Genomic DNA, 20,993 nt, shown 5'->3' on the forward strand with positions numbered 1-20,993 from the left:
TGCTTTTATACACTTAAAGGAATAGGTAGATTCTTTAATTTAGGCAAACTTGGGAAGGATGGACAGGATGAAATGTATCCAAAGTACCTATTGGCCTGAGGGAGGAGGCTGGGATCATTCGCCTCGAGCCCCTTCCCCATACTGTCACACACATTCACCTTTAAGTCCTAAGGCCATGACATTGTCATAGTAAGAAATCTAGAGCAGAGGCACGGGACAGATACAAATGTTTATTCTACATAAAAATTTCACAAAACAGGCAGCTGGTTGTACCAAGACCTTTGGTGAAGGGGTAAAGGAGGGGAGGGAAGTCGGTAAAGAAGGCAACACGCGGACAGTGGTCACAGTCACTGGACAGGAGCAAAGCTGAGGAAAGGTGGGGCTCAGACACGGCCCCGTCCCCTATTGCATGCACTCGCATGCACACTCCTTGCCTGTCAACAAGGAAGAGGGGTCTTGAAGTGAGGGCATGTTTCTGACTTGAGAAGCCCCGAGATGGTGGGGAGGTACCCCTCCCTGGCTGGCTGCTGAATACTGCATCCAAGACACCTGACACTCATGTGGCACATCAGTGGGGAACAGCAAGGGCAGGACATGACTGCAGGCCTGAACTAACATCTGACTTCCCGGAGCACAAGAGCGGGGACTACTGTCCCAAACATGCAACACACAATGGCTTGAGGACCCGGCTAAGGCCTGCTGGGGAGAATGGCTGGCCCAGGCGGTGGGCTTGGCCTGACAGGTCTGCTCTGTCTCCCTGGCTCTAAGGGTGGCTAGAGACCAGGCACCAGCCAGCCTCTTCCAGAATGTTATCTGGGGTCAGGCATAGCCCGGGGGGGTTGCTCCTGGGGGTCTAGGAATGTGGGGAGGTTGAGGCAGCCGAAGACCTGTTGGACTCTGCCCCTAGATAGGGGAGAGAGTCTGGCCTTGACACAGCCAGAAGCTACCTGGCCACAGCACCCTGAGCCTCCCTGGCAGTGACTGGCTGTTAGAGGCTTAGAGCTGGGCTGTCTCTCAGGGCCATTCCTCCCCTAACCTGAAAAGCAGCACCATGTGGCCAGCTGATCCCCACCCCTCAGGGGGCTGGGCTTAGGGGGGACAGCTGGAGAGGACAGGATAGATGGTGGGGTCAGCAGGAGGCAAGGTTGGGGTACAGAGAGCCTTGATGCATGGAGAGGGCAGACCCCAGGGCAAGAGTGGAATTACTGAAGGCAGAGGAGGGGAAACATGGCTACCTGGGCAGCTCTGCCTGGGAAGGGTGAAGCAGCCGGGCCAGGGCCTGAGTCTGTCCCTTGCTGACCTGATCCCCACCCGCTGGTTGATTCCTAGCCTGGCTCCCCTCTGCCTCTTTTGTACAGACACACACTGTTACAAAGATCATGCACATGACGGCTCAGGGCAGGGTGGGTATGGAGGGGGCTCCGAGCCAAAGGGAGTCAGCAGCCAAGGAGCTTCCTTAGTGTGGACCATCCAGAGTGGAGAGGCAGGTGGGGTAGTTTCTATCCAAAGATACCTCCAAAGATAGAGGCAATGACAATGCCCAGGACCACACAGCAGATGATGATCATGATCTTCTTCTGCACCAGAGAAGCAGGAAGGAAAGGCCTCAGAGCATGGGAGAGGCTGGAGGTGGGCAGAGCTTTTAGGGGCTCGGGGCTATTGGGAGAGAGGACGAGGGTTGGAGAGTCGGGGGGGGGGGGGGGGGGGAGTGATATGGGGGCAAGATGATCACCTGGAATGGGCCCGAGGATGGTTAAAGTGAGGCACTGAAACCTGGGAGAGGTGGGCGAGGTTACAGTAAGAGCTGAGGTGGGACAGGCAGAGTGAGGAGGGATCTGTGATCACTAATGGGTGTGCGGGAAATGTTGGGTAGAGTTGGGGCTACTGACCCGGCGCGCTTTGCTCTGGTACTTGACAGCCTTTTTGGTGTCAGACACGGCCCTCTCCACGTAGTCCACCGACTGCTCCACGTTGTACTCAATCCTGTCAATCATCTCCCCCTGCAGGGCCAGGGGCACCCAAGCTCCAGAGAGCCGCCCTCAGGGTCAGAAGGGGGCTTGAGGCAGGACTTAGCAAAGTGCCCTGAGATTAGAGAGAGAAAAGGAGTGTGAGGAGGATGGAGTACAGCTTCTCACCTGTGTCCCACAGGCCAGACACCCCTGGTAGCTCCGGCCTCTCCCTGCAGAGCAGCCATCCTGGGGAGGGAACTGGCCATGCAGTCTCAGCCAAGGGCATGGGGACCATGCAGAGAACACTCAGCTGGGCATGGGGACCATGCAGAGAACACTCAGCTGCACTCAACCTAGTGCCTGGTGCAGGTGGGCCTGACTGTGGCCACAGATCACAAGGTGACCAGTGAGCCCCCCATTCCATCCCGGGGCCTGACGGTTTTGTCCAGCTCTGTATTTGGTCCCCGCCCCCACTCAGCCCCATAGTCCTCTTGGGCACTGCAATCTGGTCCCATGCAGTAGGCAGAGGCCACTCCGAACATGACGCTGTCCAAAATTCCCAGCAACAGCATGCTGACAACTGAGAGCTCTCTCTCCAAGGTCATCGCTTCCACAGGCATCTATGTCACCATAACCTCTCACTGGGATGGCAGCAACAGCATCCTCAGGACCTCCCTGCTTCCTGACTCAGGTCACACTCCCATACTTACGACCTGCCAATCTAGAAGAGACTTCACCTGCCAAGACCCCCCCTGTCTAGCTCATCTCCAGCTGCCCCTGTGCTCCAGCTGCATGGACCTCCTTTCGCTCCTCAAATATGGCAGGACCATGGTTGCTGGTTCCTCTGCCTGGGCCAGCTCTTCATTCTTCCTCTGGGATGTCTCCAGAGCTCAAACACCACCTCCTCAGAGAGGCCTTCTCTAGGCACCCCATCCAAAGTGGCTTCCATATCAAAATGGTATTCCAAGTGTGACCCTTGGACTAGTAGCATCAGCATCACCCTTGCGCATGTTAGAAATGCAAATTCACAGGCTCTTACCCCCACCTACTAATCTCTGGGAATGGGGATTGAAACAAACAAGGAAACAAGCCCTCCAAGCGTTTCTTGGGCACTTTAAAAGTTTGAGAACCACTGCTCTATCACCATGCTGCCTTCTAACATCTCCTGAGCACTTGGCACAACTGGAGAATATTCCAGTTGCCATTTACTTACGCTGCCCTTCACCCAACAAACATTAGCTCCAGGAAGCAGGCCCTCAGCTGTCCTGGTCACTGCTCTATCTCCAGCTCCTAGAAAAATGCCCATACACAGTGCCTACATGACAAACAGAGGGTGGATAAGACAGGGGAAGGTGGATAGGGCCATGCAGGGCCTGGGATCCTGGAGGGCCAAGCAGAGCCATGCAGTGACTGGGGCCTGGTGGCTGAGCCATGCAGAGAGGGGCCTTTAGGTGAGTGAGGCCCTGTAGGCAATTTCAATAGCAGGTGGCTAGTTACCTGAAGACTCGGTCCCTCCCAGGCAGGGCAGCGTGTTGGGCAGAAAGGGTGGGGGTTAGGGCAGACCTGGGTGCTGCCATGGGCTGGGGGGCAGGGCAGTGGGGCCCCAGGCCCTCACCTGGCTCTCCACAAGCATGGCCATGTCCATGAACATGTCGTGCAGCTCACGGATACTGTTCTCCAATTTAATGATCTCACTGTGCCGTGTTTCAATCTCACTCAGGGCCTGCTTCGAGATGCTGGAGTCCATGATGATCTAGGGATGGGAGCAGTGGGCTGGGACCCAGGCACTTGCGGAAGGGGGTGAGAATGGGGACCAGGACAGCAGGAAGCCAACTACAAAGGCAGCTAGGATGAGCAGTGGCCTGTGCAGAATGTTCTGGAAGGAGGGTCTGAGGCTTCTTAACTGCGGCCCTCTCCCCACTTTCTGTTCAGCTCTTACTAGCTGTTACCTAACTTCTCTGAGACCCTATTTTCTACCTGTACTATGGGGCTATTAACACTCCCTACCTGTGCTTGTGCATAGTAACTGCTAAGTGATAGTTCTTATCACCAGTGTTGTATAGAGCCCAAGATGACTGCCTCATGGACCCAGACCTTAAACTGCCTTTCTCCTGTCCCCTCTCCTCCTGTTCTTCCTCCTGCACTGAATGTAGCTGTCCCCACTTTCTCCTAAAACCCACACTCCGAAACTCCTCACTTGTAACTAATTCCTTCAGGAAGTCCTCTGCTCAGCAGAGAACCGAGCTTCACCTGAACTTGGAGATGGCTATGGCACCATGTCCACCGAGAGGGGAAAAAGGTCCTGAGGATGTGGAAGGAGGCCCAAGCTGGTGGGGAAACGGGCTGCAAGGAAGTGGATCCAACTGAGAGGAACCAGGCCTTTGCCACTAACATTTGTATGAGCTCGACCTGTCCCCGCCCCTCTCTGGGGCTTGTCCTTCTCTAAAAGCTGTCTCACAAAGTGGCTATGTCCAAAGACTGCCCTTACCAAGCACTCCAGGGTCCTGGTGGGCGGGGTCCTGGTAAGGAAGAGTCCCTGTGGGAAGGGTGGGGTCCACACTTACCCCAGAGGCAAAGATGGCCGGATTCCCACTCTCCAGCATGTCCTCTAGTTCCTCACTGGTTGTGGTCCGGCCAGCTGCAAGCAGGGGTCCCAATGAGTGCCGCCCAACCCAGGGAGTTCAGCAGCAGCCTTGCTCTGCACCTCAGTCTTGGCCCCACCCCTCAGCTCTAATCCCACCCCCTCAGCTTACTGATCTCCAGCTGTCTCTGTATCCGGCCTTTGCAGCGCTCCCTGTAGTCACACTGTGTTGCGTTGTACTCTGACATGACCTCCACAAACTTCCGGGACAACGTGGAGTGCTAGGGGTCCGAGAGAGGGGTACAGGTGTCAGGCCCAGCCCCACGTGGCCCAAGAGTCTCAGAGGCCAGCGGCCCACTCAAGAGGCCCAGCCCCCACCTGCGTCTTCCGGATCCTCAGGTCAGCGGATGAGCGGTTCAGGCCTTCCTCCTGCTCGATGCTCTGCTCGATGCCTGGAGGAACAGATGGCCGCTGAGCCATGATCTGCCCCATTCACCACTGATCCCCAACCCAGACTCAGGCTCTGGCTTAGGAACTCCCCTGGGCGGACTTGTGTGGCCTGTAAATGGGATCACATGGGAACCAGAGGAAAAAGGAGGGCCAGGCATCGATGCAGGAGCCAGCCAGGACCCTTCTAGGCAGGATGCATGTGTAGGTGTGTGTACATATGCATCACACTCCTCTCAGTGTGAGCTCCTACTATATGTAGGCCCGGTGCTCAGGCCCATGCTGTCTCTCTCCTGCTCAGGAAGGCTGTACACCCAACACGGGGCCATGTCCGGAGTGGAAAGGGTCAAGTGGTTGCCACCTGCAGGGGACACAGCCCCTAGGCCTGTGCATTCCAGGCATGCACATCTATGCCCATACAGCTACATGGAGGCTCTGTGTGGGACTCAGCAGTGCTAGCTACTCCTCTAATCCTCTTTAGGTGAAGTGGGGGACAATGCCCAAAGCGGAGCACTTCCTGGATGAAGCCAAGGGCCAGCCCAGGCCCTGGCACAAACAGGCCAACAAGATAGCTGTTGAGTGAATGGCACACGATGGTAGCCTCATAAATAAAGGCAAGACCCAATGTACCCCCTCAAAGTTGATGAAACCCCATGGGCTGCGTGGAGGAAGCAGGCTTGGAATGCCCCCCACCTTAGACAAGGCTGGAGCCCAGACTCACTCTTCAACTTGGAGCGCACTTTGTTTGCTGTCTTCTTTATGTCGGACATGAGTTCCTCCAGCTCCTCCTTCGTCTCTGGGGAGGCAGAAGGGTGGGGGTAGACACCCTGGGTTCCCCCTTGCCAATGTTCAGGCTCAGCCTCCTACACAAGGGGCCCACGGAGGGGGGCTCTGGACAGACCCTGGGTCCTGGGTCTTCCTTCTTCCTTGACTAAGGTTCTGTCTGCCCCTCCAATCTTGGGCCGGGGCCACACCAGCTGCAGCCTCACCCCCTCTCCTGCTGCTTTCCAAGGAGCCTCCCTTCTTCTTTTGCTGGCTCCCCCACCCCCTGCAGATAACAGATGGGTCTAAATTTAAGGCAGAAATAATTGTGGAGCAGCTGGTGATGCTGGAGTTGGCACTGGGGAGCATTTACTTGATACTTGCCTGAGTCGAAGGTGGGGGGTGTGAACTCACCTAGCATTACCTGGTGGCTCGGGGGTAAGCATCCAGCCAGTGGGCTGACAGGGCCAGGGACCAGGGAGGCAGAAGCCAGCCCCAACATCAAGCACCCTGAGCGGGGCAAACCTTGTTCTATTCACAAAACGCCCCTCCCCAGGTGCTGAGCTCAGTGGAGGCCAACTGTTGAGTGCCCAGGGGGTGGATAGGGGCAGAGCTTCAAAGAGGTGGGCCCCCTGGAGCATAGTTGGCTCTGGAGGTAGCAGGCAGCGGGGCCTATGAGAGGGTGAAGCTGAAGAAGGTCGGTAGCTGGTGCTTCTGGCCCTTGTTCCAAATGGAATCATCCCCCTAAAGCTGGTAGAAGCCACGAGGGTGCCCAACTTGCCTCATTCCCTGCGAAGTGTTGGCTGGCAAAAGGGGGACAAGATGGCTGCTTCCCGCTGGGGTGCTGGGTGGAACAATGGGTCCTGACAGCACCCCAGCCTCAGGGCAGCCTCTAGTCCCAGAGAAATCATAACTGAGCTCCTGGCTGCGACCTTTCCCCTCTACCCTCTGCTGCCTCCAGGGCTGGGGCTTCTATAGGGGGTTGGGGAGGGGTGTTTACAGTGGAGGGGCAGCTGAGGCCACTCCCCAGGGGAATATGAGTGAGGTGGAGTGGGGGGCTTTAAGGAGCGGAGGAGGGAGTCTCTCCCTGAACAAAGGAAAACTTGGTTACCAGCTGCTCTAACGTCTCAGCCTTTTTAGCTCAGACCCAAAATAGCCCAGTCCAGATAGCAGCTCCCAGAGGAGGCAGAGCCAGCCTCAGCCCAGGAAAGCGCCCCCCACTCACCACTATCTTTTCTCGTGACTTCTACTTAACTCCTCGCCTTTGCCTTAGAACCCCTCACTTTACTCAGCCCACATCAGCGACCACCTGACTGCTCAGCTCACAGGTGGCAATTCTGGACTGGTTGCTGCTGACCGACATGGGGAGAAATGCCGAAGAGCACAAGGGAGGCCGGGAAGGAGCTGGGCAGCTCATCACCCCACCTGGGCACCCCACCTTCCAGCAGGTGAGAGGCCAAGTCTCCAGCTATTTGTAGTTCCTGCCCCATAATCAGCCCCCGTCTCACCAGCAGTGACCTACCACTGACACACACTGACCCACATACACACGGGCACATAGACAAACCATGTCACATGCTGCTGTCCCAGACCAGCCTCTGGATGTATGCCCTGTTTTGGGTGGTTCCCCTCTCCTTTGTACCGCTTTCTGAGACAGTCACCCAGGCTCCCAGTTCACTTATTTTGCCTTCCAAGGGCCTGGCACTGTGCTTGGTTGGTGTGGCATTGGCCTTGGGTTCAAGCACACTCTGGGGCTATGAAGAGATTTTTTTCTGGGTAATTGAAGGCGTCTGTGGGCCTGGGGGTGAGGGGCCATGAACAGGGAGCAGCGCTGGAGATGAAACTGAAAGCAAGCCCAAGTGCCTGGGTGGCAGGCGTGAGCCCTGGCCCTGTCACTGGCCCTGGGGCTGAGGAAGCGCCCTCCAGGGAAGGGGATCTCCAGCCTGCACGTTGTCAGCCTGGCACGTAATAGTGTAGTGATCAACACCTCAACAGGCATTGTGACAGCTGGGTCAGGAGACCTGTCTGGGGACAGAGGAGGATGCAGACACACACAGGCTCCCTGTGCGGAGGGACAGAGGTGACTTCCTGGAGTCCTGAGAATGCCTGGCTCCAGGGTACCAGTGGCCAGATGTCAAGGCTGCCAGCTCTTTCCGGAAGCTCTGCCTGCTTGGCCAGCTTGCCCTCCTACAGCGTTGCTGCTTCAGAGCTGCCATCTGCTCCCCAGGGAGGCAAGGAAAAGGGAGGGGCGAGGCTGAGAGGCCTCCTATTCATGCGAGTACGCTCCCCCTCCTTGCCTTCCTCCCAGAATCCCAGGGCTGCAGCCAGCCCAGGGCCTTAGAAAAAAAAGCCAGTTTACCGAGGGAGGGCAGGCTGGCTGCCTGACCCACCCAGGTCTCAGGAGGGCCACCCCTCCCACCACACAAGTCTCTGTGGGAGACCTGGGTTTAGTGTGTGAAACTAGGCACTGACCCTCCCCTCTCCCTCCATCCTGGGCCTGGGACAGCTGTGTTTCCTGAGGTTCTCACAGAGCCCCCCCAAACCTGGCCAGGCAGCAGCGCCTTCCTGGAGAGGCCTATGGGGCCTAAAACCCACCCCTCACACCTATACACTCACTCTCATCAGGGTTGGGGGAGGCCAGGATGGCACTGTGCTTCCGCTTCACCTCCTCCACATTCTCGGAGATCTTGTCAATGAAGCCTCGGATCTCCTCTACCTGTGGACCAAAGCCCGGTGATCAGGAGAAAATCCACAGACGATTGTCCAGAGAGGGGCCAGGAATCAGGCTTAGGGCCAGGCTTCCAGTGGTGGGGCGGCTGGCTGCTCCAAGTTCCTTCTAGATTGGGGTGAGGAGGAGTGGTCCAATCCTAAACTTTGCTCCCCTCTGAGCTTAGGTCTATTCACTCTCAAAATAGGTTCATTAATTGGTGCTAAGGGCTACTGAGCCAGGATCAGGTGTGTAAGTGAAGGCCTGGCTCAGAGCTGAGATGTGGTCACCCAAGGCCTGCCGGTGTATGGGGAGAGATTGGGTGTGCTGGCTCCCACCTGTTCGAAGAACTCATCCATGAAGCGGTCTCGGTCCACGGTGACAGTGACATCATCGTCGTCATCACTGTCCTTGGCCTGCACGGGGGTGGGGACACAAGAGCATACCCGTAGTGGGACCACTGGACCTGGGACCCAATGCCTGGCATCCGTGTATAACAGGCTTGCAGGTTGTAGCTCCAGGGCCCAACCAGGCCCCTCTGCCCTCTTGGCAAGGATAAGCCCTGGCTGTGCCCTCTGCTCCCAGCCCGGGGAGACCTGAAAGATCCCTGGTGACCCAGCATAAGGAGAGGGGCCTTGCCTGTCAAGTTGGAAACGGCCAAGTCTCCATCTCCAGGCCAGGGACTCCTCCTGCCCAGCTGCCTGCCCCTTCCCCACAGGACTGGGGTCCTCCCAGAACCTCCCTCACTCTAGGGTGCTGCTCAGGAGGCCCTGCCATTGGCTGGGCAAGAAAAGCTCAGGGATTGGTCCCCAGGCCACGGGGCCCCAACTGGCCCCAAGTGGGTCGTGGCTAGGAGATCTACGGAGACAGAGATCACACCTCCTCCCCCAGCAGCTAAAATAAATCCTGGCCTGAGATGGACCACCTGGAAGCCAGCGTTGTCTACTCTTCTGGCTAGGAGTTTCCAAGCTCTCTTTCCCCCGAGGGCCCTGGAAGGGGAGGCCTGGGCATGTCAACACCTCCCTCCCAAAAGGCTGGATGGTTCAGACACGAGGCCATCCCCACAGCACCCCAGACCTGCCTGAGAGAGACTCCTCTGTACGGGGCTCGGCCATGCTGCTTTACCCACTCAGTCCTCTCAGGATCCTCTCTCTCCTGGTCAGTCTTGACATGGGACCTTGACCAGAGCTGGGTCCAACAGGTACAAGAGGCCAGTCATGTTACTTGGCTGGGGCTTGCCTTAGGAGCAGCTGTACAAAAGCCACCCTCATCACGGGGTGGGGATAATTATACCTCTGACTTCCCAGCATGCTGGCCATGCCCATTACTGTCCACCCCATACCTTGGCTCGGCCACGGTCAGCCCACTCTCCACAGCCAAGGCCAGGATACCAGGGCAGGACTGTCACCCATCGGACCGGGGTTCTCAGGCTCTATCACACCCCTTCATTTCCCAGTGCCCCAAGGGGAGGAGGCACTAGCTGGCTAGGCGCTGGCCCTCACCTCCACGCTCTTACATCAGGGCCCAGGATAGAGGCAGGCAGAGGTCAAGGGATAGGGAAACTGAGGGACTTATCCTGTGGGTCTATCTCTTCTCTACAAAATGGGGGCAGAGACACCTGCCTGCAGGGAGGGAGGGCTGAGGAAGGATGGGGAAGCGAAGCATGTTGTAAAGGGCTGTGCCCCTGGAGCTCTCGGGGTCCCACTACCCCACCAACGTGGGGCTTGGCTAGGAGATTTATGGAGACAGCTTGGAGGGGCCCTCTCATCAAGAGATCACACCTCCTCCCCCAGCAGCTAAAATAAATCCTGGCTCACACAAATGCCTGCAGCTGCTACCAGGTGGCCCCCCTCCCTCCACCAAGCCCATCCATAGACACAGGGAATCTAGGAGCCATTTCCACACTTTCAGACACCCCCCCCCCACCCCCCCCACCCCCGCCCAGGAGTTGAGCCAGAGGAGCACTCCCTAGGAAAACTGAGGCAGACTGCAGCCTAGAAGAGCCCAGTTCCCCTTCCTGGGCAGCTTGCCAGGTTGGCAAGTGACCCTAGGAGCTCCAGCCATTCAGCGCCCTGCCCCTTCTGGTCTTCTGGTGCCCAAAGAAGGACAGGGTGGACTCAAAGAGGCAGAAGGAGAATTGTCCAGCTTCCTTCCCAGGAAGAGCAGTGACCAGCTAGAGCTAAAGACAAGGGTACCCGAGTCACTAGAGATGAGAATCACTGCCCGATTCCCCTCGGATTTGGGCTCGTGCCCCTCTCTGGGTCTCATATCTTCAGATGTCCAGCCAGTCTGAGCTGCTACGTCCACAGCCTCCCCAGAGGATTGAAGGCTGGACTTGGGTAGTTTCTCCAACAAAAGAAGGTTGGCAGGAGAGCCCTCCTCTAGGCTCTCCGTCTGTGAGGGTAGGGCTGGGGAATGGCACACCTTGGGCTAGGCCTAGGGTCTGACTGGGGCACCCAGGTTGGGGCATTCAGATTGGACCCAAAGACAAACTGGAGGGTTTAAAGCCTGACCTTGCAGCTTTGGTCAAACCAACCGGGGCTCCAAGCAAAACTTTGAGGGGATGCTCCAAGGGAACCCTTCCTTACTAAGTCCTGCTTCCTTAGGACTTTTCACCCCCACCCTCTTCTTCACCTCACTGCCCCAGCCTGAAATCTGACCCCAGCACAGCCCACCTATAACAAGCTCCCTACCTCTACAATCCACCCTAGGTCCTCCCTGCTTTCCCATGCAGTTCCCTCTGCCTGGGATGCTGATTCCATGACCCTGACATTCTCCTCATCCTTAGATGCCACCTCCTTCCAGAAGCCTTCCCAGCTCCCTTGGGTTCCCCATACCCTATTCACATTCCTACTGGAGCCAGAGCCACAGACTCTCAGGCCTTAAGGGATCTGAAAAGTCACTTTAGCCCCAGCTTCTAGTCTCAGCTTGCACACTTCCTGTGATGGTGAGGGCATTAGCTTCCCCAGGCAGCTCTGCCCATCTTGAGCAGCCCCAATAGTTAGAAAGTCCTTCCCTTTCCTGTGTTTTGGACCCAGGCCATAAAGAACCTTTTGGTGCCCTCTCCCTCAGCTGACCCTGCCAGAAATCTGAAGGCAGCATCCATATCCTACTTGGTTTTTTTGTGTTGTTTTTTTTGTTCAAGTTCACCATTCCCTCCCCTTCAGATCCTTCTCAGGGGCCCTAAATTGAAGCTCCTGCCCCTGACTTGCTCAGTCTGACCTCTGTCTTCCCCTGTAGTACAGGATGCAAACTGAACCTGTTGCTGATTGTGGTCTGAGCAGTGCCAAAGTGCTAGGCCATCCCCTCCCTCTTTCTACATATTCTACCTCTGTTAATGCAGCCATAGATCACATAAGTGATCCTCTAGCACTTCCTGCCGAGGAAGGCCTCAAGTAAAGGAACTTTTTTATTTCATTTCTTCATTTGTTCTGATCCTTGTTCTAGCTTGTGAGAATCTGATGGTTTGTGAGTCTGTTGCCCCCTGCAACCGCATACACATTGAGCCCAGAGCCCTGTTGCACCTTTCTTAGAAATGTCCTCCAGATTAACTCAGACCCTTAATCAGTTCTCACTGGACATTGAATAAATGACAAGGATGTAGGATGCCAGCTCCCCTACCTCCCTGCCCGCAATACAGACACACACTCCTGACCAAAAGGAACTAGGAAGTAGGTTGGCACGCCATCTTCCTAGTGTCCTGGGCTGGCCAGAGTGAATATCATACACATACGTAAAGTGGGTATCTGGGCCCTGACCGGTTTGGCTCAGTGGATAGAGCGTCGGCCTGCAGACTCAAGGGTCCCGGGTTCGATTCTGGTCAAGGGCATGTACCTCGGTTGCGGGCACATCCCCAGTGGGGGATGTGCAGGAGGCAGCTGATCGATGTTTCTCTCTCATCGATGTTTCTAACTCTCTATCCCTCTCCCTTCCTCTCTGTAAAAAATCAATAAAATATATTTTTTTAAAAATTGGGTATCTGGATATTTGTTGAATGATTAGGGCCCCAACTCCCTTGGGAATCCACCAACCCTCTCTGAGTGGCAGTCACAGCTCTGAAAGGAGGGCTGGGTTGGAACTGGGGACTTGGGAGGCTTCTGCATGGAACTGGCAGCTAGAGCCATGGGGCAATTACAAGCCTGAAGGTTCAAACGTCCTCAGGATCAACCCAGCCAGACATCTGTGGGCATCCTGCCTGCCACCTGCCCAACACTAGGCTCCGCCTCTTTCTCCTGAACCTCCTCCTTTGAAACTCCCTGCTCAGAACCCCTGTTCCCAAAGGCTCCTCAAGTCAGAAACTGGGAGACATCTACGCTTCCTCCTCCTCTCACATCCAACTAGCATTGGATTTGTCCTGGTGTTTTCTGTTCATCTTTCAATGGTTCTCCACCCTGGTCCAGCACCAGCATCCCTTGGCAGGATTTGAAAAAAGCAACTTTCAGGGTCCTACCCCAGAGAGTTCAGATCAGAATTCATGGGGGTGGGGCTGGTGAGGCCACTCAGGACTGAGAACTGTTGGTCTGGTCTCACTCCTTCTGACAGGCTGGCTTTCTCAGCTCCAGCCTCACCACTTCCAGCCTGAGCAACCAGGAATAAACACCGGGCGGGGTGGGAGGGGGTACTGCCCCCATCACACACGAGAAGACACGGCTGGAACCACTGGCAGGAAGCCCTAAGCTTCCCCTAGTGGAGGCCAGGCAGCCCTGGTGGTCTCACCTGGCAGAGGCTCCAGGATTCCAGGAAACAAGCCTTTGATTCCTCCAAGAGGCGCCTGCAGGCCAGTCCCCAGGGATGGCGGCAGGCCAGCCGGCAGGGTTGATTCATTCCTACTGAGTAGGAGTTGCTGTTGTCTGCCTCAAGGCTATTTTTTCCCCTTCTTCCTTTTAATGACTAATCAAAGTCAGTATCACTACAGGAGAGAGGTCCAGAGCCCAGTCCCGTGTGAGAGGCCAAGCTGAGCCTCCAGGAAAGAGGGCTCTCCAGTCTGATCCTTGGCCCTCTCCCCATCCTGTGTAATCCCTCCTCCATCAGATCCCTTCTCTTAACAAGGCCTTAGAGGAGCTCAGGCAGTTTCAGGCAATGGACAGGGGCTGGGCTCTGCCCTTAGATACCGTGTGACCTTGGATAAACCCCTGGCCCTTTCTGGACCTGTTTTCCAATTTGTAAGATTCAGGTTGGACTAGATCAGTGGTTCTCAACCTTCCTAATGCCACGACCCTTTAATACAGTTCCTCATGTTGTGGTGACCCCCAACCATAAAATTATTTTCGTTGCTACTTCATAACTGTAATTTTGCTACTGTGATGAATCGTAATGTAAATATCTGATATGCAGGATGTATTTTCATTGTTACAAATTGAACATAAGTAAAGCATAGTGATTAATCACAAAAACAATATGTAATTATATATGTGTTTTCCGATGGTCTTAGGCAACCCCTTGTGAAAGGGTCGTTCAACCCCCAAAGGGGTCGCGACCCACAGGTTGAGAACCGCTGGACTAGGTAGTCCCTAAAGAACATCTCAGCTGCATCCCAGATGAAAATGTGCTCAAATACATAGTTTATTTTGGGAAACCCCAAGGAGGTAATTGGAGAGAGGGAGGGAGACGCTACCCTGGGCCTGTACAAACCTGCCTGTTGTTGCTCTAGGACCCCCAGTCTCTTCCCACCAGTGAGAGAGAAAAGGAAAATTGGTGGGCAAAGGGGGACACTGGGCTTTCCATCCAGGGCTTCCCCAGCTGCGCCTGTGGGCTGGGCCCTCTAGGCCAGGTGTCACGACCACCCACCATTCTCTCGTGGATGGGCATTCCCACCTCCTGCGTTTCCTCACTCTGGTTCCTCCTTTAGACCACCTTTCTCCCCCCATTCAAATCAAACTCCTCCTCCTGAGTCATCCCAGGTCCTCTTCTTCCATGAAGGTTTCTTCCCAGGTCTGGCAGCCCCAACTCTCCCTCCTCCCTCTGTTCTCTGGCTTCTATAGCAGGTCGGTCCCTTGTGTCCCACACAGCCCAGCATGTAGATAAACAGTGTTTGGGTCCAGGGAGGGATGGATCAGCTCCAAGAAGTTTTCAGAAAGGAAACCAGGGAGACTTCCGAAGTGGGGGAAGGAGGCAGCTGCAGGCCGGGCAGGGCTGCCTGGGACACCTTGCCTCAAAAGTCTCCTAGGTTGTAGGACTCTGGGCTTGCGTTTGCTCCTCTTAAGCCTCCGGTTGGCCTTCTGATCTCTGAGGGCTGCCTACAGTGTTGAGTCCTCACACTGACCCTGAAGATCCCTTCACTTTCCGTATGAGAGGAGGAGACTGGAGAAGGCTGGAGGGCTGAACCTGGCCTACAGAGTGCCAAGGAAACGTGCCAGCTCCTTTATCAAGTGTGACTTTTATAAATAAGCTCCCTTTGCGGGCCTTCCTTCCAAATGTGGTGGCGTTGAGTGGGGAAGGGGGAGGAGTAGGAGGAAGAAAGGCTGAGGGGGTGGAGGTTGCTACCCCAAGTACCACCTCTGTCCAACTCATTGGAGCAGCTGGGGAACCCCTGGGTGGGAAGTCCTGGTCTCTTGGTTCCTGGGGATTCTGGTCTGAAAATTCTGGATCCTGCAAGTCTCCCCCAAATATGGAGTCAGGGTCAGGAGACTTGAGGAGCCACTCCTCTTGCCCTGAGAATCTGGGTTCTCGGTTTTCCTATCTCCACTTCACAGATGGGAACTTGAGGCCCAAAGGGAAACTTGTGGGAATGGCAGCCCCCAGCTGTTCCACTCCACCATTGTGGGTTCCTGCCAGCACCCCATCAAGGCGGCTAGAAACCCCTACTGGGCATGCCTTCCAGCAATAAGTATGGCAGCATCCGTGGGCTCAGAACACCGGAGGGCTGGGGTTGGTAGAGGAAGCCTCAGTTGGTTCACAGAGAAACCAGGTCTTACCATTGAAGGGCCCACCTGGGCTACTGTGGGTGGGGACGGAGAGGGGCCACAGAGACACATACCAGGGCAACAGAACTGGGCCTGAGCTCTCTACAACTCAAGCTCTCCTGGGGGTCACCCAGTCCCAACCAGGCCTAAGTCTGCCTGTCTTCGGGACTAGGCAAAACCCCTTTCTACCATCCCTCTTGACCTACGAGGTAAGCCACCTGCTCTCTTGTGCCTCAGTTTCCCCTTCGGCAGAGGGGATACAGGCTGATGAACCAGAGGTCCTGTCACATGTGGAGGACTGTGTTTCCTCTGACCATTGGTCGCCACATGTACTCTTTTTTTTTTTTTAAATATATTTTATTGGTTTTTTACAGAGAGGAAGGGAGAGAGATAGAGAGCTAGAAACATCGATCAGCTGCCTCCTGCACATCTCCCACTGGGGACGTGCCTGCAACTCAGGCACATGCCCTTGACCAGAATCGAACCTGGGACCCTCCAGTCCGCAGGCCGACGCTCTATCCACTGAGCCAAACCGGTTTCGGCGCCACATGTACTCTTATCTGACCCAAACATCAGCAGATGCACCGTAAGACCATCCAATGCAAAGATAACTCTTTCTGACTCGAGGAGGCAGCACAGGAAACTTGAGGGCGACCGCATCGGCTGGCAGGGGAGTGTTTAGACAACACATAGGACATGAGGGACCATCTTCTTCCTTTGAAACCTCCTGGGGTTTGCCCTGGGGGCTGGGCACTCAGCCAGGAATAACACAGGTTTGACTGGTAGGGCGGGGGCTGGCAGCCAGAGCAAGGGGGAAATGGAGGCAGGAAGGTACAGGTCCCAGTCCCAGGCTGCCTGGGGGACTAGTATAGAGGGGAGACCCAGGCACAAACAAACACAGGGAGCCTCTGGGCAGTGAGGACAAACCCAAAGGACACTGGAAACTTTCCATATGAGGGGACCCAGGTCTCTGGTTTCAAGGTGGGCAGCAGGAGTGGGGTTCTGGGGAGCTCCCCTGAGAACACGGACAGGGCCTAGCAGCAGAGCTGTCAGACAGGGAACCAGACACAACTCAACCTGGTCTAGAGCTACAGGCAGGCTTCATTTCCCTCACTGCCCCCCACTCCCCCAGGCCTGCGGGCGGGCCATCCCTAAGGGCAGAGGCGCAGACCTCCAGCTGAAAGGCAGAAGCCTGGGGAGGGGGCGGGGTTGCAGAGGAGCAGGCGGCAGGGGTCTCTATTAGGTCTGGGTGAGGGTGGGCTCTAACTCAGAACCTGGGCGCACCCCCCTGCACCCCCTAAACCCCGCCCCAGGAGACACACCCCGAGGGCTTCTGAGACACAGGTGGAAAACAGGTTCTGGTCTGAATCTGACCAGAGAACCCCGGAAGGGTCTGGAAATGTGGCGGGCTGCCCGGAAGCCATGAAGGTGGACCGGGGGCGGGTCTGATCCCTCCTCCCGCACGGGGCGGGCAGCAGATCCCAATCTCGAACGGGTGGGGAGCCACAGGTGATGGTGATGGGAGCTACAGGTGATGGGAGGTGATGGGGGCGGCGAGGAGCCCCGCGAGCAGAGTCCGCCACGGAGCCCGGCCCCACCCGACCGCCAGCCTCAGCACAGCCCGCAGCGGGGCCCTGGGCGGTGGACCGCTCCGCGCCCCTGCCCACCGCGGTCCCGCGTGTGTCTGCACCGGAGCGGGGACAGGAGGGTCAGCGGTCGGGCACCGTGCGGGGGCAGGGGCTGGACGCGCCCGCGGGTCGGGAGAGAGGTCAGGCTTCTGTCCTGCCAGCCATATCCGATGGCTACCCCTCCGACCACCACCCCAAACAAGGAGGCGCCCCCAAGTTTAGCTGGGACCCTGGACTCCAGCCCCCGGCCCGCGGGCCAGCGGAAACGAGCTCCCGCCGGCCGTGACCCCGAGTGGGTCGGAGGGGTGGGATCCGTCGGGGGGTCGGGGTCCCCGGCTCCACCACGCTCTCTCCGGTCCAGGTCGGGGACGCAGGGGCTGCCGCCCGGGGACCGCCGGAGCCGGGCGAGGAGCGGCCCCGCGCAGATGAGCGGCGGCGCGCGGGGCCGGACTCACCGTGCGGAGCTCCTGGGTTCGGTCCTTCATGCTCCCGGGAGTGGCTGCGGCGCCGGCTGCAGCCCGGAGAGCCCCGCATGCGCGGCGGCCGCCCCGCGGCTGCGCAGCTCCAGCCCGGCCCCGCCCCGGCCCCCGGGACCCCGGCCCAGCCCCCAGCCCGGCCCCGCCCCGCGTGCGCCCCGCCCCGCCAGGTCCCGGCCTCGCTGAGGACCTGGGAGTGCAGCTCCCCGTCCGCGCCCCCCACAGGGGCCTTTGTTGGGTCCTGGCCCTGGGACCTCGTCCCCCAGCGTCATGATGCGCAGTTCCTGCCGGGATCAGGCCCCGGAGCCGTGGCTCCCTCCCTCGTCCCAACCCTCTTTCGACTCAGCCTCTCAGCCTCGTTCGGGGCCCTCCTAGATCTTTACCTCCAGAATCCCTCCCATCCCTTGGGATTTCCGGAGCTTGGAACCCCCACTCCCTTGATTTCACTGCTCGGACCCTCCAAAAACCTCCTCCAGAGTTCCAGCCTCTGAGCCCCTGCCCTTCACGCTCTTCCTCATCCTCTCACATAGCCTCAGGCTCTGACCCCTCTCTCCCCAGAATGTCAGTTCACGGGCCTGATGCTGGATGACCACCGCCTTTCCTTTAGTTTCCACTCCCAGCAGGATCCAGGAACCCTTCTACCTGTGGGGAAGGGAGGTCTAAGCTATACTCCCTCGCTTTCCCCATCCCTGTATCCCCAACCTTGAGCCCCAGCCCCAAGCCGCCTGAGACCCTCTTTCCTATATAGAAGCTGGGACCCAGCTCCCTGTGGCATAATGGGAAGATCTTAGCAGCACTGTGTGTGTGTGTGTGTGTGTGTGTGTGTGTGTGTGTGTGTGTGGTGGGGGGACGCTAGTCAGAGCAGATGCTCCTTTTCTGGTCTCTGCCAGCATCTTGTTGAGACAGCCGTCACAGACACACACACACACACACACACACACGCATACACACACACCAGCTGTCCCCTCTGTGCCCTGGCCCATACCCTCTTGACCTCAAGCCAAACCTACCCCCTTCCCTTTCCCAGGGCTGCCAAGGTGTTGCTCTGGAGCTGGGCCAGCCCCCTGCTGCCCAGAGTGTCAGGATCTGGCACTTGTCCCGGACTGTGGGTACAGGTTAGCTAGCTGGCAGACAGGCTAAAGACACGGTTCCAGCCATCTCTGGAAAATCTGGCCCCAAAGTAGCTCAGATGTGGCCTGGCATGAGAGACAGCCACACCCCTCCCAGTTGTCCAGACCTTGAATGTCCCACAGAACAAGCATTGGTAGTGCCCCACCCTTCTTGGTGGTACCCATTAGACAGATGCAGAACCAGGACTCAGCTGCTAGAGGGATTTGATCCGGATTACAGGGAACAAATGGCAGGGCAGGTGCTTCCTGGCTCCAGAGTGCTTTCCTCTATGCAGCATAATTACAGGTGTACCCCAGAGTCATGTCTGGCCATGTGGGGAGAGGGCAAGAAGGGGAGACAGCTCCTACCCTCAGAGAGCCCAGGTGTCAAGCCAAGCATCACTTACTGAAATGTATTAAATGATAACATGGAAAATGAATAAAGAATGAACATGTGCCCTTCACCTTAAACTCTGCCTTTCTGATATGTCTTATTCTCATGCAATCATTTATTCATTCATCAAATGTTACCTTGGAAACCATGCCCTGGGGCCACTATTCTGTAGTTAAGGTGCTCCTCCTGTAGTGGGAGAGACAGACATGGCTTCAGTATGTGAGAGATCCAGGGTGGCTTTCCAGAGGTGGTGATGTTTGAGCTGGGTGTTGGAGGAGTGGGATTGCAGCGGGGGTGGAGGTGGGCTGGGGGGGGCGGCCTGGGGAGTGCAGGCTTCCTGGGTGGAGGAAGGAGTGTGCCCAGACACTGGGTAGGTATAAGAGTCAGTGTGGGTAAGAGGTGAGTGAGGGAGGCCTTGAATGTTAAACTTTATTCTGCAGACAGGAGAAGGCAATCAAAAGTCAGACATTCATTCCTTCAATAAAAAGGTATTAATTGAGCATTTACTATGTGCTGATTGTTCTAGATGTTGGAGATGTGGCAGAAACCAAGACAGACAAAAGTCCTTGTCCTCATAGAGTCCACATTCTAGTAGTGGAAAGAGATGATAAACAAAAATAAATGACTAAATAACATATATAACTTTGGTGACATACTATGGAGAAGATAAAGTAGGAAAGAAGGGGTAAAGGGTGCTGGGTTTAAGGTGGGAATTCCAATTTTATTTATTTACTTATTTTAGAGAGAGAGAGAACAACTTGTTGTTACCATGACCTGCATGGCGAGTTCAGGATGACTTGCAGGAGGGCTGAGGGCACAATGAGTACACTGTATAAGAAATATAAATTTTGAAGGCATGGGGGGCCAGATGGAAACCTCTCGCATGAAGAGGAACCAAGACTGGGTCCATCTGCTTTTTATTCACTTTGAATACACATTTGCCCTTTAGCAATGCATACAGGCAGATCAAAGGTAAAGTCTGGTAAAGGTAAGGATTATCAGGTCAGGAAATCGCCTGGAGCCATTGCAATCACAGCAGGAGCAAACTTGTGCTGATATTCAGCCATGCTGAATATCCAAGTCCATTGGTCTTCCAATGTCTCTTTTGCACTTTTATGCTAATACTGTTTGCTTTAGCCTCTGGCAGTTGTTCCACTTATTTATGCATTCATTGGTTGTTTTTTTGTATGTGCCCTGACCAGGGAACAAACGCCCCTCCCCCCTCCCCCCAACTTGGCGTACCAAGACTATGCTCTAACCAACTGAGCTACCTGTCCAGGGCAAGGTGGGAATTTCAATTTAAATGAGATGGTCAAGGGGGCCTGAGAGGGTGGTATTTGAGTAAATAAATATCTGAAAGAGGTGAGGGAGGGAGCCATGCATATCTCTGGGAGAAAGCATTCTGGGCAGAAGGAACATTAAATGCAATGATCATGAGAAGGGAGCATGTTGGAGAAAAAGCAAGAAGGCAAGGATGCTTGGAGCATTGTGGTGAGGACGAGCTTAGAGGAGCTGACGTCAGAGAATTGAGGAAGGGGCCTTGTAAGTGATAGTGTCCTCTGGCTTTTAGTCTCTCACTGGAATGGGAGCTACAGGAGGGTTTTGAGCAGAGGAGGGACATGAGCCATCTTGGCTTTAACAGGATTACTCTGACTGCTGAGTGGACAATAGACTGAAGGAGACACGGAGGACGTAGATACATCATTTAGGAAATGGTTGCAATATCGCAGGTGGTTGGGACAAGGGTGATGGCAGTGGTAATGGTGAGACGTGGTCATGTTCTGGACACATTTTTAAAAAATATGTATTTTATTGATTTTTTACAGAAAGGAAGGGAGAGGGATAGAGAATTAGAAACATCGATAAGAGAGAAACATTGATCAGCTGCCTCCTGCACACTCCCTACTGGGTATGCGCCCACAACCAAGGTACATGCCCTCGACCGGAATCGAACCTTGGACCCTTCAGTCTGCAGGCCGACACCCTATCCACTGAGCCAAACCGGTTAGGGCTCTGGATACATTTTAAAGGTAGAGCC

General features: G+C 55.9%; 1 protein-coding gene across 2 annotated transcripts; it reads right to left on the reverse strand.

The window, feature by feature from the left end:
- Positions 1–194: 194 nt before the first annotated feature.
- STX1A (syntaxin 1A) lies at positions 195–17,502 on the reverse strand. 2 transcript variants are annotated; one of them, XM_070412779.1, is made up of 10 exons: positions 17,432–17,502; positions 8,785–8,862; positions 8,356–8,455; positions 5,699–5,773; positions 4,909–4,982; positions 4,703–4,811; positions 4,514–4,587; positions 3,565–3,702; positions 1,890–2,000; positions 195–1,577 (listed from the first exon to the last, which is right to left on the reverse strand). In XM_070412779.1, the coding sequence occupies exons 1-10, from the start codon at positions 17,459–17,461 to the stop codon at positions 1,500–1,502; spliced, it is 867 nt and encodes a 288-aa protein (XP_070268880.1). In that variant the 5' UTR covers positions 17,462–17,502; the 3' UTR covers positions 195–1,499. The 2 variants fall into 2 exon arrangements, with proteins under 2 accessions (XP_070268880.1, XP_070268881.1); XM_070412780.1 differs by lacking the exon at positions 195–1,577 and having other exon boundaries at positions 1,902–2,082.
- Between the last annotated feature and the right edge of the window lie 3,491 nt (positions 17,503–20,993).

The sequence above is a fragment of the Myotis yumanensis genome, unplaced genomic scaffold (genome assembly GCF_028538775.1).
Source record: "Myotis yumanensis isolate MYYU_CA2020_CCGP unplaced genomic scaffold, mMyoYum1.0.hap1 SCAF_4, whole genome shotgun sequence".
NCBI lineage: Eukaryota > Metazoa > Chordata > Mammalia > Chiroptera > Vespertilionidae > Myotis > Myotis yumanensis.

Coding starts and splice junctions, on each gene's coding strand:
- STX1A (XM_070412779.1), bottom strand. CDS start 17,461: ATGAAGGACCGAACCCAGGAGCTCCGCACG. Junction 8,863..17,431: donor GAACCCAGGAGCTCCGCACG/GTGAGTCCGGCC, acceptor ACCCCCGTGCAG/GCCAAGGACAGTGATGACGA. Junction 2,001..3,564: donor CCATGCTTGTGGAGAGCCAG/GTGAGGGCCTGG, acceptor CTGGCCCTGCAG/GGGGAGATGATTGACAGGAT.